The sequence below is a fragment of the Bison bison genome, unplaced genomic scaffold, assembly GCF_000754665.1.
Source record: "Bison bison bison isolate TAMUID 2011002044 unplaced genomic scaffold, Bison_UMD1.0 scf7180017864163, whole genome shotgun sequence".
Classification (NCBI taxonomy): domain Eukaryota; kingdom Metazoa; phylum Chordata; class Mammalia; order Artiodactyla; family Bovidae; genus Bison; species Bison bison.
The window spans coordinates 261,506-276,291 of record NW_011494735.1 but is presented as its reverse complement, the minus strand read 5'-3'; the positions used below and the strand labels follow the sequence as shown (position 1 = coordinate 276,291).

General features: G+C 36.9%; 1 protein-coding gene across 3 annotated transcripts in view; it reads left to right on the top strand.

Annotated features, from left to right (window-relative positions):
- Positions 1-14,786, top strand: part of LRRK2 (leucine-rich repeat kinase 2) — a 207,764-nt gene that overhangs the window by 33,502 nt on the left and 159,476 nt on the right. The window contains exons 1-3 of one of the 3 annotated variants that reach the window (XM_010841505.1): positions 4,396-4,453; positions 6,686-6,815; positions 9,707-9,831. In XM_010841505.1, the coding sequence (XP_010839807.1) occupies positions 6,742-6,815; positions 9,707-9,831 (199 nt within the window). In that variant the 5' untranslated portion in view covers positions 4,396-4,453; positions 6,686-6,741. Of the gene's footprint in view, positions 1-4,395; positions 4,454-6,685; positions 6,816-9,706; positions 9,832-14,786 lie in introns of those variants that run through there. The other 2 variants (XM_010841504.1, XM_010841503.1) reach the window with 2 other exon arrangements.

Genomic DNA, 14,786 nt, shown 5'->3' with positions numbered 1-14,786 from the left:
TGTTGAGATATCCTCCCTCTAAACTCATTTTGTGCAGAGTTTTTATCATAAATTGATATTAAATTTTATCAAAACTTGTTTTTGCCTCTTGGTATTATCATATGCTGTTTTTCTTCTTCAGTTTGTTAGTGTGGTGTTTCACATTGACAGATTTGTAAATATTCAGCCATCTTTGCACCCATGGGATGAATCATGTTGTATGATTCCCTTAATGTATTGTTGAATTTGGTTTGCTAATATTTTGTTGAGGATTTCTGCATCTATGCTCATCAGTGATATTGGGCTGTAATTTTCTTTTTTCTGTGTGATATCTTTGGTTTTGTGTCAGGGTGATGCTGACCTTGCAGAACGGGTTTGCAAGCATTCCTTTCCCTTCAGTTTTTAGAATAGTTTGAGAAGTAGGGGCATTTACTATTCTTTAAGTGTTTGGTACAATTCATCTATGAAGCTCACTGGTGCTGGACTTTTGTTTGCTGAGAGTTTTTTTTTCTTTTGTTTACTTTTTTTTTTGTTTACTGATTCAGTTTCATTACTGGCAATCAGTCTGTTTGTATTTTCTATTTCTTTCTGCTTCAGTCTTGGGAGATTATATATTTCTAGGAATTTGTCCTTTTCTTCTAGGTTGTCCATTTTATAGTCATGTAATTGTAGTAATCTCTTATGATTCTTTATATTTCTATGGTTTTGATTGTAATTTATTGTTTATTTTTAATTGGTGGATAATTTCTTTACAATTTTGTGCTGGTTTCTGCTGTGCTATAGCATGAGTCAGCTATAAGCATACATATATCCCCTCCCTGAGCCTCCTCTCACCCCCACCATCCCACCCCTCTAGGTTGTCACAGAGCACCAAGCTGAGCTCCCTGTGTTTATAGCAGCTTCCCACTAGGTATCTGTTTTGCACATAGTAATGCATCGGAGAAGGAAATGGCAACCCACTCCAGTATTCTTGCCTGGAGAATCCCAGGGACAGAAGAGCCTAGTGGGCTGTTGTCTACGGGGTCGCACAGAGTTGGACACGACTGAAGCGACTTAGCAGCAGCAGCAGTGTATATATGTCAATGCTACTTTTTCAGTTTGTTCCCTCACCTTCCTCTCCATGTCCACAAATTTGTTCTCTACAGCTCCATCTCTATTCCTGCTCTGCAGATAGGTTCATCAATAATGTTTTTATAGATTCCATATATATGTGATAGTATATATTTGTTTTATTCTTTTCTGACTTACTTCACTCTATAAAACAGGCTCTAGGTTCATCCACCTTAATACAACTGAGTCAAATTTTGCTACTGTCTCATTTAATGTTTTTTACATCATATTTTGCATCTTTTTGTTTTATCTCTATGTATACTTACGGTAGACATTGATAATTTTACTATTCCTACTAGTTTGTTAAGTGGGTGATCTGCTACTCTCATTTGCTTCTACCAATGATCTTTTCCTTTCATAAATTTTGTTTTCTAGTTGTGGGCTTCTTTTTTTCCACTTAGAGAAGTCTCTCCAACATTTTTTTAATAGCTAGTTTAATGGTGCAGAACTCTTTTTAGGTTTTGCTTGTCTGTAAAAACTCTTATCCCTCCTTCAGATGAATGATAACCTTACTGGATAGACTAATTTTTCCTTTCAGCATTTTGAATGGATCCCACTATTCCCTGGTATTCTGCAAAATTTAATATGGAAAAGTCAGCTGACAGACTTATGGGAATACCTTTGTATATAACTATTGCTTCTTTTTTGCTTTAATATTCTCTCTTAGTCTTCAAGTTTTGTCATTTTAATTACAATGTGTCTTTTTATGGACCTCTCTTTATTGATCTTGTTTGAGACTTTGTACTTCTTGGACCTGGATATCTATTCCTTTCCAAGTTTAGGGAATTTTTCAGCTATTATCACTTCAAATAATTTGTCTACCATTCTCTCTCTCTCTTTTCCTTTTTGGATCTCTATATGAAAATGTTAGTATGCTTGATGTTGTCTGGGAGTTCTCATATTTTAAAATTTCTTTTCCTCTGTTTGTTCAGCTTGTGTGATTTTCATCACACTGTTTTCTAGTTCAGTGATCTATTCCTCTATATCATTTAATCTACTGTTGATTTTTGTATATAATTTTAATTTTGGTTTTTGTATCCTGTTTCAACTGTTTCATTCTTCTTTATATTTTCTAGCTTTTTGATAAACTCACTATATTCATCATTCTTCTCCTGAGTTTGTTGAGGATCTTTATGATCATTACCTTGAGCTGATGTCTGGTAGATTGCTTATCTCCATTTGGCTAATTCTTCTTCTGAGATTTTATCTTGTTCCTTCATTTGGAGCATATTCCTGTGTTGCCTCATTTTGCATAATTCTTTGTTTTTGTTTGTATATTGAGTTAGATTGATTATGTTTCCTAATCTTACAGGAGTGTCCTTATAGTACACTCCTTTCTGGTTAACAGAGCTGTATGATCTAGTGGTGCCCTCTGCATGGTCTGAGTGGGCCACTGAATGTTGTGGTGCTGTGTAGGTGGGGCCCATTTCTGGTGGGTTAGCTGCCGAGACCTCCTTGTGTAGAGGCTGCTGGTCATTGGTGCTCAAGACAGGGTCGTAGTATGGCTGACTGCACAGACTAGGGGTTTCTGGAACTGGTTCCATCCCACGGGTAAGTGGAGCTGTGTCTTGGCATGGCTGACTTAAGGTCTGGGAGGTCTTGGGGCAGTTAACTGCAGACACAGGGTTTTGGAGCTGGAGTTAACATGCTGCTTGGTAGCGTAAGGTCCCTGGTTAGCTGGCTGTGAGCCTGGGAGTCCCAGGGCAGCTGACTATGGGCCCTGGGGATTTTCAGTTCTGGTGCCTACCTGCTGGTAAGCACAGCTGATGCTTGGATAGATGCAGAACCCAAAAATGGCACTTGCCAGTACCAATGTCCTCATGGTAAAATATGCTACATCAAATGGCTGTCAGCGGCATCTTCTGGAGAGAGACTCTCCCAAGGGGGTCCCAGTTGCCTTCTGTCTCCCTGAGAGACTCTCCAAGATAGCAAGTGGGTCTGATCCAGACTCTTCTAAACCTATTGCATGCTAGGTTTCCAAGTGTATGAGACTTTTCATGGGCTCTTTAAGAGTGAAGTCTCTGATTCCTATAGCCCTCTTGCTCTCTCATTGTGCAAGCCCTGCTGGATTTTAAAGCCAAATGTTCTAGGGGCTCAAGCCCAGTACCTCCAGGTTTGAGGGATTAATGAGGTGCTTGGACCCCTTGATTCATAGGGAGAACTTCTGTAAATAACCTCTTTGATTATCCTCTTGTTTATTGGTTGCTTATTTGGTAGTGTGGGTGTTCACTATATCACATTCCCCATCCTTCCTGTCATCTCATGTAGTTCCTTCTTTATATCTTTACTTGTGGAATATCTTTTCTGCTAGTTTTCAGATCATTTTCATAGATTGTTGCACTGTAAGTAGTTATAATTTTGGTGTGCTCATGGGAGGAAGTGAGTTCAGGGTTTTCCCTGAGAAGAATCTCCTGTGCAATCTTGATCACTCCCTGATCAAGGGTTGATTCTTACTGTGGTGCCTCAGGACTGGTTACATTTGAAATTAACCTTGATTTCTTTGTTCAGACTCAATTATCTGGTCTTTCTGACTTCATACTTCTTTGTTCTTGGTTCCCAGCCATGTTAACTTTCCTCGGATCTCTTTGCATAGTCCTTGGAGTTCTGCCTTATGAGAATAGTAAGAACTTAAGCAGCTCATTCACCAGTCTCCATTGAAAGACACTTGGGAACATTGCATAGGAAGGGCTGGATATAGTTTTATAGGGAAATAATTGGTTTGGTGGTCAACAAAACTGGGTTTTGTCATGGTGGTTCCCAGGTCAAGGTTCAAACATCCTGTGTGACGTTTTATTCATTTAATTGATTAGTTAATAAAATTAGTATTTATTGAGCCTTAGACACCTGAGCTACATCAGATAAATAGAAATCCCAGGTTCATGAAGCTTTTACTCTAGTGGGAAAGATAAGTAAAAAGGCTAATTAATATATATGATATGTGAACCTTGACTGTATTACAAAGAATGTGAAACCAAAAAAAAAAATATGAAGCAAAGAAAAAGTATACATGTTAGTGTTCAGAGGTGATGAAATTGTGACTATGCAGTGAGGAAACAAGGTGACTGTTGAAGTGAAGGCCTGAAGGAAGTTGCTTTTTGTTATTGGTCTTTTATAACAGATAATTTATTGCTAAAATGGTGTAGAAGAGGTCATGAGTATTGTGTAGACAGCTGGTAAATGAGATGTGTAAAATGTTCTATAAACTCTAAAGTGACTCCATACTGTAATTTTTTCTCCAAGGTGTACTGTATGAGGAAATTTCTCTTCTTAATTTTCAAATCTCAAATTGAGTTCATGTCCAAGACAGTGATTGTTAAAGTGTGGTCTCTGGACCAGCAGCATCATTTGGGGACTTTTTAAAAATGTAAGTTCTAGGGCCCCATACAGACCCAGTGCATCATAAACTGTGTAGTTGAAACTCAGCAATCTGTTTTAACAAGTCCGTGAGAGAATTCTTGTATACTCTGAAGTGTGGGAACTGCTGATCTAGAATAACTCCTATGATGTAAATTATTTCCTTAGTTAGAATTTAGCCATTTTAGGAGGAGTTGTTAAAGCTTTTGATTTGACTGAGGAAAATAATCAAATTATTCTCCTTTTAATTGATTAATTAAAAATCAATAAAATTTTTTTATTGGACTAGCATTTGTTTATACTAAGTTTTATGTGTACAACATTTTATTTCTACTTATATATACACTGCAGTGTGCTCACTACCAAAAATTTAGTTTCCATTTATCACCATACTGTTCATCCCCTTTACACACTTCAACCATCTCTACCCCTTTCCCCTCCGGTAACTGCCACTCTGTTTTTGGTTGGTTTGTTCATTTATTTTGTTTTTTATATTCTACATGTGAGTGAAATCATACAGTCTTTATCTTTCATCATCTGACTGATTTCATTTAGCATAATATCATCAGGGTCCATCCATGTTGGTGCAAATGACAAGGTTTCATCTTTTTTCATGACTGAGTAGTATTGCACCATATATGTATGTCATACCTTCTTTATGCATTCATTGGCTAATGGGCACTTAGGTTGTTTCTGTATCTTGGATATTATAAATAATACTATGAAGAACATAGGGGTACATATATCTTTTCAAATTAGTGGTATTTTCATGTTTTTTAAAATATGAATATCCAGAAGTGGGATACCTGGATTATGTGGTAGTTCTGTTCATAGTTTTTTAAGGAATCTCTATACTGTTTTTCATAGCAACTGTACCATTTTTCATTACCTTTTATCAACTTCCTCACCAACACTTGAATAACCAACTTCTTACCATATTTTGATGATTTTTTAGATTTTGAAAAAGTATGAGTTTTCAGATTTTGTCAGTAATTTAGAATACATATATTACTTCTACTTACGAGTTTTGTCTGATCTTTTCTTTTATTCTCAATTTCAGATGCATAACTAATTTTTACAAAAATAGTATTTAAAGCTCTCTGTTTCATTCCTCCCACCTTCAATATTAAAATATAGTTTATAATGTTGGAATTGATATTTATATAGAGGCTTCAAGATAAATGGTATTTATATGGAAACTTTAAGGTATTATGGAAACTTTCAAGACCCTGGATTTGCATTTACTGAAGAAAGTTTATTATGAAGAGGAAAATTATTTCATAATCATTTTCCACACATAATGTGAAATCAATTTTAAAGCAGTCTGTTTCTTAAGCTTTGTTATTATTTTGTGAAAACATGTAGTTATGTTTTATATGTTTTTTATTAGTGCTTTTCATAACTTTGTGTATCATAGCACAGATAGAAATGATAATGTTTGCATGGTCCACTGGAGTAAGTGGAGAAGGCTGAGGGCAACCCAACCTGGTTTCAGCCTTACTTCCTCCATCCCTTAAGAGCTGATAGGATCTTCACTCATCTATAACTTATTCCCAGGTCACCAGTGAGCCTCTGCTCTACATCAGTTCAGTTATTTTGTGAAGTTGCTTTATAATTAGAATGAAATTTAGTTTTCATTCTTATGTTGGAGGGCATTATGTAAAAATGTGTTTCTTCAAAAATATTCTTTTCACAAGAATGGTAATCACATTCCCCTAGTTTTCTCTGTGAATGAAACTTTCACACTAAAACCTCAAATGGTTAATAAATATGAAAACATTGGAAATATATTTTAAAGAAAAAAATTAATGATATTTAAGTTGTCTGCTACTGCTAAGTCACTTCAGTCATGTCTGACTCTGTGTGACTCCATGGACAGCAGCCCACCAGGCTCCGCTGTCCCTGGGATTCTCCAGGCAAGAACCCTGGAGTGGGTTGCCATTTCCTTCTCCAATGCATGAAAATGAAAAGTGAAAATGAAGTCGCTCAGTCGTGTCCAACTCTTAGCGACCCCATGGACTGCAGCCTACCAGGCTCCTCCATCCATGGGATTTTCCAGGCAAGAGTACTGGAGTGGGGTGCCATCGCCTTCTCCGATTTAAGTTGTCACTGAAATATAAATTAATATATAGTTGTATATACATTCTGATGAACTTTGATTATCTTTAATAGTATTTGTCTTATTGTAAGATTATGAAAATGTCCTTTCATTTATTCAAGTAACATTTAAAAAATCTTGTAGTTAATTTTAGAAAGATCCTGTTGTCAAAAGGAATATATCTGAATGTATTGGAGTTAATGCAGAAGCATATGCATTCTCCTGAAGTGGCTGAAAGTGGCTGTAAAATGCTAAATCATCTTTTCGAAGAAAGGTAATAAATATTTATGAATTTATGTAGAATATATAATATTGGACCAGGTAGAATATCAATATTTTGAGCATAATTGTAAGAATAAAAAGAAGAGGCATTTGAAGATGGAAACATTTTGCAACATAATCTCATGTCAGTAATACATAGACTTATTTTATTTATATATAGAAATATGTTGAAAATTTGCTTTTGTGCTTTATGATTGGTATTGATTGTGTTTTGAAAAATGGTGCTTATATAGCACATAACCTTAAACAGTTTTTAAAATTTTGTTATGTGGAAGATATAACATGTAAAATTAGGATATGGCTTCTAATTGTTGCTTTCTCACAACTAATATTTATCAAAATTCATTCATTAGAATTAGCTTTGTCTTTTCTTCCTGCTCTCATTCCTTACCTGGGGAAGCATTTTATCACTTTTAGTTCAAGCATAGAGATGTTAAGATTATATGTCTATGTTAAGATTATATGTCTAGTTTGTGGCACAGAGAGACTGTCTCATTTATCTGGGAATGGATAATGCAGGTTTGGGGTAGAATGGCAAGTAGTGGCGGGGGGGGGGGGGGGGGGGGGGGAAATCTATCTAAAATTTGTTTAAAAGGCTAAAACTGAGTTAATACAGAGGAACATGTATAATATCATGTATGAAACGAGTCGCCAGTCCAGGTTCGATGCACGATACTGGATGCTTGGCCTGGTGCACTGGAACGACCCAGAGGGATGGTATGGGGAGGGAAGAGGGAGAAGGGTTCAGGATGGGGAACACATGTATACCTGTGGCGGATTTATTTTGATATATGGCAAAACCAATACAATATTGTAAAGTTAAAAAATAAAATTAAATTAAATTAAAAAAAAATACAGAGGGTTATCTCCTCCTGAAGGATGTGCTCAGCACATTTTTGTACTTTATTAGGTCAAAGAATGCAAGCTAACTTTGACATAGTCTAAATACATTTCAAACAGAAAAAGAGCGTTAAAAAACTGTCCTGTGTCAAATGGCACAGATGTTGCAGTAAAAACTGATTTTGAGTCCTGGTTTTCCCACTAATTTGAGTCAACTATTTGATCTCTAAACTTCAGAATCCTCATTGGTGATGAGGAATAATAATAACAAATTCATAAATTTTTGGCTTATAATGTAAGGATTAAATAAGTTTGAACAAAAGACTTAGGAAAATGACTGGTGTGTTTTAAGCCCCAGTAAAACATAACTGTTTTTACTAACAGGTATTAAATATTAATAGGGCTTCCCTGTTGGCTCAGATGGTAAAAAAATCTGCCTCCTAGGCAGGAGACCCGGGTTTGATCCCTGGACTGGGAAGATCTTCTGGAGAAGGGAGTGGCTACCTACTCCAGTATTCTTGCCTGGAGAGTTCCATGGACAGAGGAGCCTGCGGTCTCAGAGAGTCAGAAATGACTGAATGACTCACACTTTCACTTTCAAATATGACTAAGTGAAATGCATGTAGCATGATAAACTGTATGTAACGTGTTTACAGACTTAGAATGAACGGCATTACATTGTTTTTAATGTAAAAATACATTGTTTTTAATGTAATGTAAATGTAATAATTTAATATAATTTAATAAGTCCAGCTTATCTATTTATGTTTATATATCATAACTTTAAACAATCTCTCTCTTTTTAAAATGTTGTTCTTGACATTTAAATTAAAAGTTTATGTTAAATTGTGATTGTTTATGGTCCTGTCAGTGTGTGAACCTTCTTAAGGAGGGAAAAATACAGTGGAATAATGGACAGTTTAAGATGTTGTAGATTCTGGGCAATTAATCTTTCTGGCTGTTTCCTCATATGTAAAATGCATGAATTTCTAGTTCTAGGGATTCAGAATTGACTATGACAACGTGTCTGCCCCTAAAAATCTCATTTTTAAGCAGATATTTACAATACAGTGTGATAATTCAATGACAGAGATGTGTAAGATCATAGGGTATTGGTGAATCAAGCTAGGGTGACCAAAGGAGAGAGGCTACAAAGAGGGGATGTGTTTAAACTGGGACTTTAAGATGGTAAAGAGGGACTATATGTCAGTAACCATCAGATCAGATCAGATCAGATCAGTCGCTCAGTCGTGTCCGACTCTGTGACCCCATGAATCACAGCACGCCAGGCCTCCTTGTCCATCACCAACTCCCAGAGTTCACTGAGACTCACGTCCATCGAGTCAGTGATGCCATCCAGCCGTCTCATCCTCTCATAGACCCATGCAAAGTGAGGACCCAGATCCGATATGCAGAAGTTTTAGTCAGTATGGTACTATGTAAAAGCAAGGGTTGCCTCTATTAAATTTGGTAGGACCTACTGACATCTACATTTATGTTTTGATTAACATACATTTGTGTGTATGTTAAATAATAGCTAAAATGCCTTAGAGAAACTTTAGTGCAAATAAAACTAATTAAGACTACCATACAAGAAGTCCAGTGGTGTTAATCAGGAACAGGCAGGTGGTTATGCTGTAAACAGCTCTCTGGACTTGGCGGTCAGAGTTTGCATTCCAGCCCTGGCTCTGTCATGTTCCAGTGAAAGGACCTTGATGTTTAACCTCTATCAGCCTAAATTCTTTACCTAGAAAATGCAAATAATACCTTCTTTCCAGGAGTTGTTGCCAGTGACCCTGTACAGATCAAAAGGAGGTTGTTAGTTCCGGGAAACTAAGTAAAAGACTTCCAATTTACTGTGAATGTAACTTCTTGAGGTCAAAGTTTAACCGAATAAGAATTTAAATTGTGTTTGCTCATATCACTGAGTTCACATAGCCTTTTCTGATAAAATAGTTCTGTTTTCTTGTACTTATTTCAAATTGGTGTTTGTATTGGAATCAGGTTGGACTTTTAATAAGCATTTCAATATTATATCTCCAGTAGCACTTCCCTGGATACAATGGCAGCAGTGGTTCCCAAAATAATAACAGTCATGAAAAGTCATGAGACATCATTATCCGTGCAGCTGGAAGCACTTCGAGCTATGTTACATTTTATAGTTCCAGGTAAGTCACATAGTTGATTGTGGGAAGAGCTGTCATTGTAAATAAATATTTTGACTTTTCATGAAATATCAACTTTCTAGGCAAAAATTAAAGGACTGGTTTCTGCCAACCAAATTCAAATCTTTGCACTAGCCCAAAAATAAAACTAGAGGGAAAATGATGAGATAGAGGAGTCAGATAAATTTACATTAAAATTTAATAAGAAGCATCAGTAGTTTATTTACAGAAAAATAACTGCAACATAGTGTGGTGCTTCAACTCCAAGGATAGTGTCATCTCTGCTATTTTTTTTGTATTTCTGTTGACATTGCTGAGTTCAAGTTTTTTGTTTGTTTTCTGTCTTAATTATATTAATAGCTAACTAATTTTCACACTTCCTCTCTTGCCTCTTTCCAGTCCTTCTTCTACTCTGTGGTTGAATGCATCTTTCTCAAATATAGCCATGTGGCTTTTACTCATTAACTACAATAGTGTCCATTGTACCCCATTTACATCCTGCTTACATTTATTATGACTTCATTTGTCTCCAAACCCATTTAAAACACCTCCTCCTCCTTTCCTTTATCATGTATTTATTAATTGCCACTTATGTTCTATACATTGTGATGACTGCAAAGGTCTGAAAAAAAGATGAAAAAAGATAGGATTGTACTACTTTTGGGAGCTTAGAGGTACAGAGACAGATAGTTAATTACCAGACAGCTGAGAGAGCCTGTTACGGGGCTTCCCTGGTAGCTCAGATGGTAAAGAATCCACCTACAATGAGGGAGACCTGAGTTCAATCCCTGGCTTGGGAAGATCCTCTAGAGAAGGGCATGGCAATCCACGCCAGTATTTTTGCCTGCAGAATCCCATGGGCAGAGGAGTCTGGCAGGCTACAGTCCATGGGGTCATAAAGAGTAGGGCATGACTGAGAAACTTTCACTTTCACATTATAAAAGTCTATGAAAATATTGATGGAAGCACAAATAATTTATTCAAAAGAGTATGTGAGAAATTGTGATGTTTACAGTTGACAGGTGAGTCAGGCTGACCTGGTAAAAAGGCCAGGAGGGACATTTCAAGCAGAAAGAGAAAGAACACATGGTCTGGGATGAGTGGAGCATGGTGTTGAGGAGAGCAGTGCCTGGGGGTGAATGTGGAAGGGTGGGCAGAGGCTGAGAGGGAAGGGCCTTGAACAGAAGGCTGAGCAGTTTGTGCTTTATTTAATGCAAGTCAATTCAAAAATTTTATTAAAGGTGTTTGAAAGTTGCAGTGTCATAACTAAAGCTGCCACTTATAACAGCAGTAGTATGGTGTGGAGCATGATTTGCAGGGGGAGCCTCCTGCAAGGAGACTAGGCTGGAGGCTGTGATGGCCAGATGAGACATAATGGGAGCCCAGCCAAGAAAGCAGGAGAGGATGCATGTGGGAGGTGATTAGGAGGCACCTTTGATGTGATTTTCTGACTACTGAATATCAGGGATGTTATTATTTTGCTCTGTGAGAGTCCCAGTACTTTTGAAGTTCATTTTTTTGGTCCTTTAAATGAAATCTTCCTAAACCTACCATTTTCTGTAGTCATATTGGTATTTATATATCTGAGTATAAGAGTATAGAATTTTTCAAGGAAAGGGCTTTCTTTAGTCATGTCTTTTTTTTTTAAATCCCCTGGAAACTTGGACAAAAATTCAGTAAATTTTGAATTGAATCATGTCCCATTCAAATTGTCAAATAACTTTTGAGATATAATTTAACAGACATAATTTTGCTTGGATATTATTGAGAATTTAAAAAAATTTTATAGATTGTAAAAAAGCAAACAAAATCCTTTTGATTGTCCTTAAAGATGTCAACTTTATTCTTCTGAGAGTGGATTTGAGTTTTAAAGATAACCAAAAGACATTCAGAATTGTCTGTTAATAAAATAATACTCTTTTAGTTAAGAAGTAAGTTTTGAATATAGAATTTCTTTTATTGTTCTGAGATGATTTTGAAGTGACATTGATAGTAATAATTTAGATGTATGAAATTATTTATTTAAATGATAAATCATAGTTTTATAATGTTTTTAGGTATATTAAACAGGTGCCCTTGAAAATAATATTATAAATTCATGGTGATACTTTATATATGAAAATATATATTAATAGATATACCTTATAAGCATCCAGTTCCAGTTCAGTCACTCAGTCATGTCCAACTCTTTGCAACCCCATGAATCGCAGCACGCCAGGCCTCCCTGTCCATCACCAACTCCCAGAGTTTACTGAAACTCATGTCCATCGAATCGGTGATGCCATCCAGCCATCTCAGCCTCTGTTGTCCCCTTCTCCTCCCACCCCCAATCCCTCCCCACATCAGGGTCTTTTCCAATGAGTCAACTCTTTGCATAAGGTGGCCAAAGTATTGGAGTTTCAGCTTTAGCATCAGTCCTTCCAAGGAACACCCAGGACTGATCTCCTTTAGGATGGACTGATTGGATCTCCTTGCAGTCCAAGGGACTCTCAAGAGTCTTCTCCAACACCACAGTTCAAAAGCATCAATTCTTTGGTGCTCAGCTTTCTTCACAGTCCAACTCTCACATCCATACATGACCACTGGAAAAACCATAGCCTTGACTAGATGGATCTTTGTTGGCAAAGTAATGTCTCTGCTTTTGAATATGCTATCTAGGTTGGTCACAACTTTCCTTCCAAGGAGTATGCGTCTTTTAATTTCATGGCTGCAATCACCATCTGCAGTGATTTTGGAGTCCCCCAAAAATAAAGTCTGACACTGTTTCCCCGTCTGTTTCCCATGAAGTAATGGGACCAGATGCCATGATCTTCGTTTTCTGAATGTTGAGCTTTAGGCCAACATTTTCACTCTCCTCTTTCACTTTCATCAAGAGGCTTTTGAGTTCCTCTTCACTTTCTGCCATAAGGGTGGTGTCATCTGCACATCTGAGGTTATTGATATTTCTCCTGGCAATCTTGATTCCAGCTTGTGCTTCTTCCAGCCCAGCGTTTCTCATGATGTACTCTGTATAGAGGTTAAATAAGCAGGGTGACAGTATACAGCCTTGACGTACTCCTTTTCCTATTTGGAACCAGTCTATTGTTCCATGTCTAGTTCTAACTGTTGCTTCCTGACCTGCATATAGGTTTCTCAAGAGGCAGGTCAGGTGGTCTGGTATTCGCATCTCTTTCAGAATTTTCCACAGTTTATTATCATCCACACAGTCAAAGGCTTTGGCATAGTCAATCAACTATGCTTATAAGGTCTATTTCTGCTTTATTGACCTTATAAGCATATCAATATATAAATACATTTCTCTATTAGGTAAAGGCTTAATCATCTACTTCACTCTGTGATAACATACTGTATTACCATAGCATGCCACACAAATAACCGTATTCTATCATGCTGTAATTATGCCATACTATACCATCCTGTAGTTAGGGATTGGGAATATCCCCTGGAGGAGGACGTGGCAATCCACTTTAGTCTTCTTGCCTGGAGAATCTCATGGACAGAGGAGGTCGCACAGAGTCGGATGTGACTGAAACAACTGAGCATATACCATCCTATAGCATATGATTCAGTATGTCAGTGAGTAACTATAATATCAGTACCCCAGTAGTTTTAAGTTTGAATATAATTATGGTTTTAACATGTTAAGTTGAAGTAGGTACTTATAAGATGTTTAGATGTACATGTATTCAATTATTAACTAAACCGTATTCAAACTATTAATTGTAACAGATGTGCATTATAGCAAATTTGTGTAATTTAGTATCTAATTCAGGAGCACATATTGCATCTAGTATTATGTCACTTAAATTGCTTTCAATCTGGTACTGTTCACTTCCTCCTTTTTTATAACAATAACTTATTGAAGTGATTGAGCCTGTGCTTTAAAAGAATAATACTAAAGACCTACTTACTTTAATAAATATCATTTGACTTGTTCCTTCTTGTCTTGCAAAATTCTTTAGGAAAGGACATATGCATATTGGGAAGTGTATAGAGGAAAGTGATTATGAATATAAAGCCAAACAGTAGGAGAAACTGTATTTGTTTACTTTTGCAGAGGAGATAATTCAAGAGGTTATAAAAATATTAAAGCCCATTCATTTATATTTAGTTAATAACAAATGTGTAAGGCATTATTCAAAGTACTTCATATGAAATTTTAAAATTCTCATAGCAACCCATCAGTCAGATTCTACCTGCTCCTCCCCCCACCCCACCCCCATTTTACCAATGACGAAACTGAGACATAAGATACAAAGATTTTAAGGTCACAGCTTATATAATGGAAGGTTTTCACCCGAGGCAGCCTGAGTTAGGAGCTTTCCAGGTGGTGGTAGTGTAAAGAACCCGCCTGCCAATGCAGGAGACTTAAGAGACGTGGGTTCGATCCCTGGGTCGGGAAGATCTTGAGGAGGGCATGGCAACACATTCCATTATTCTTGCCTCGAGAGTCCCATGGACAGTGGAGCCTGGGAGACTACAGTCCTTGGGGGTCACAGAGAGTCAGACACGACTGAAGCAACTTAGCACCGGCACCAGCCTGAATCAGAATGGGTGCTTTCTAAAGACACATTTGTGCAAGTGGCTATTGAACAGGTGTTATACCTAAAGAGCTGTGCTTGGAACTCTTGGTAATCTGGAGATGATTAGGTTATGGATCCCCTCTTCAAAAAGTTTGCAGTTCAAACAGTTTAAAGGACTATTATTTAGTAAGGAAATTATATCGATTCTGGATAGTAGAACCTCAAGTGATATGGCAAAGACCAGAGATGAAATTTTGGGAGTGTTCATTTGGTCTTAATGTAAGAAAGACAGTTAGTAAGATTCCGTACATTTAGCATGAAGCTTTTACATTTCAACAGGACTGCTCTTAATGGTTACATCTCCTTGTGATATAATAGGCAGCTTTAGAAATTAATGTGGTCTTGGTTACTGAAAATGAGACACTAAGAGTTTAA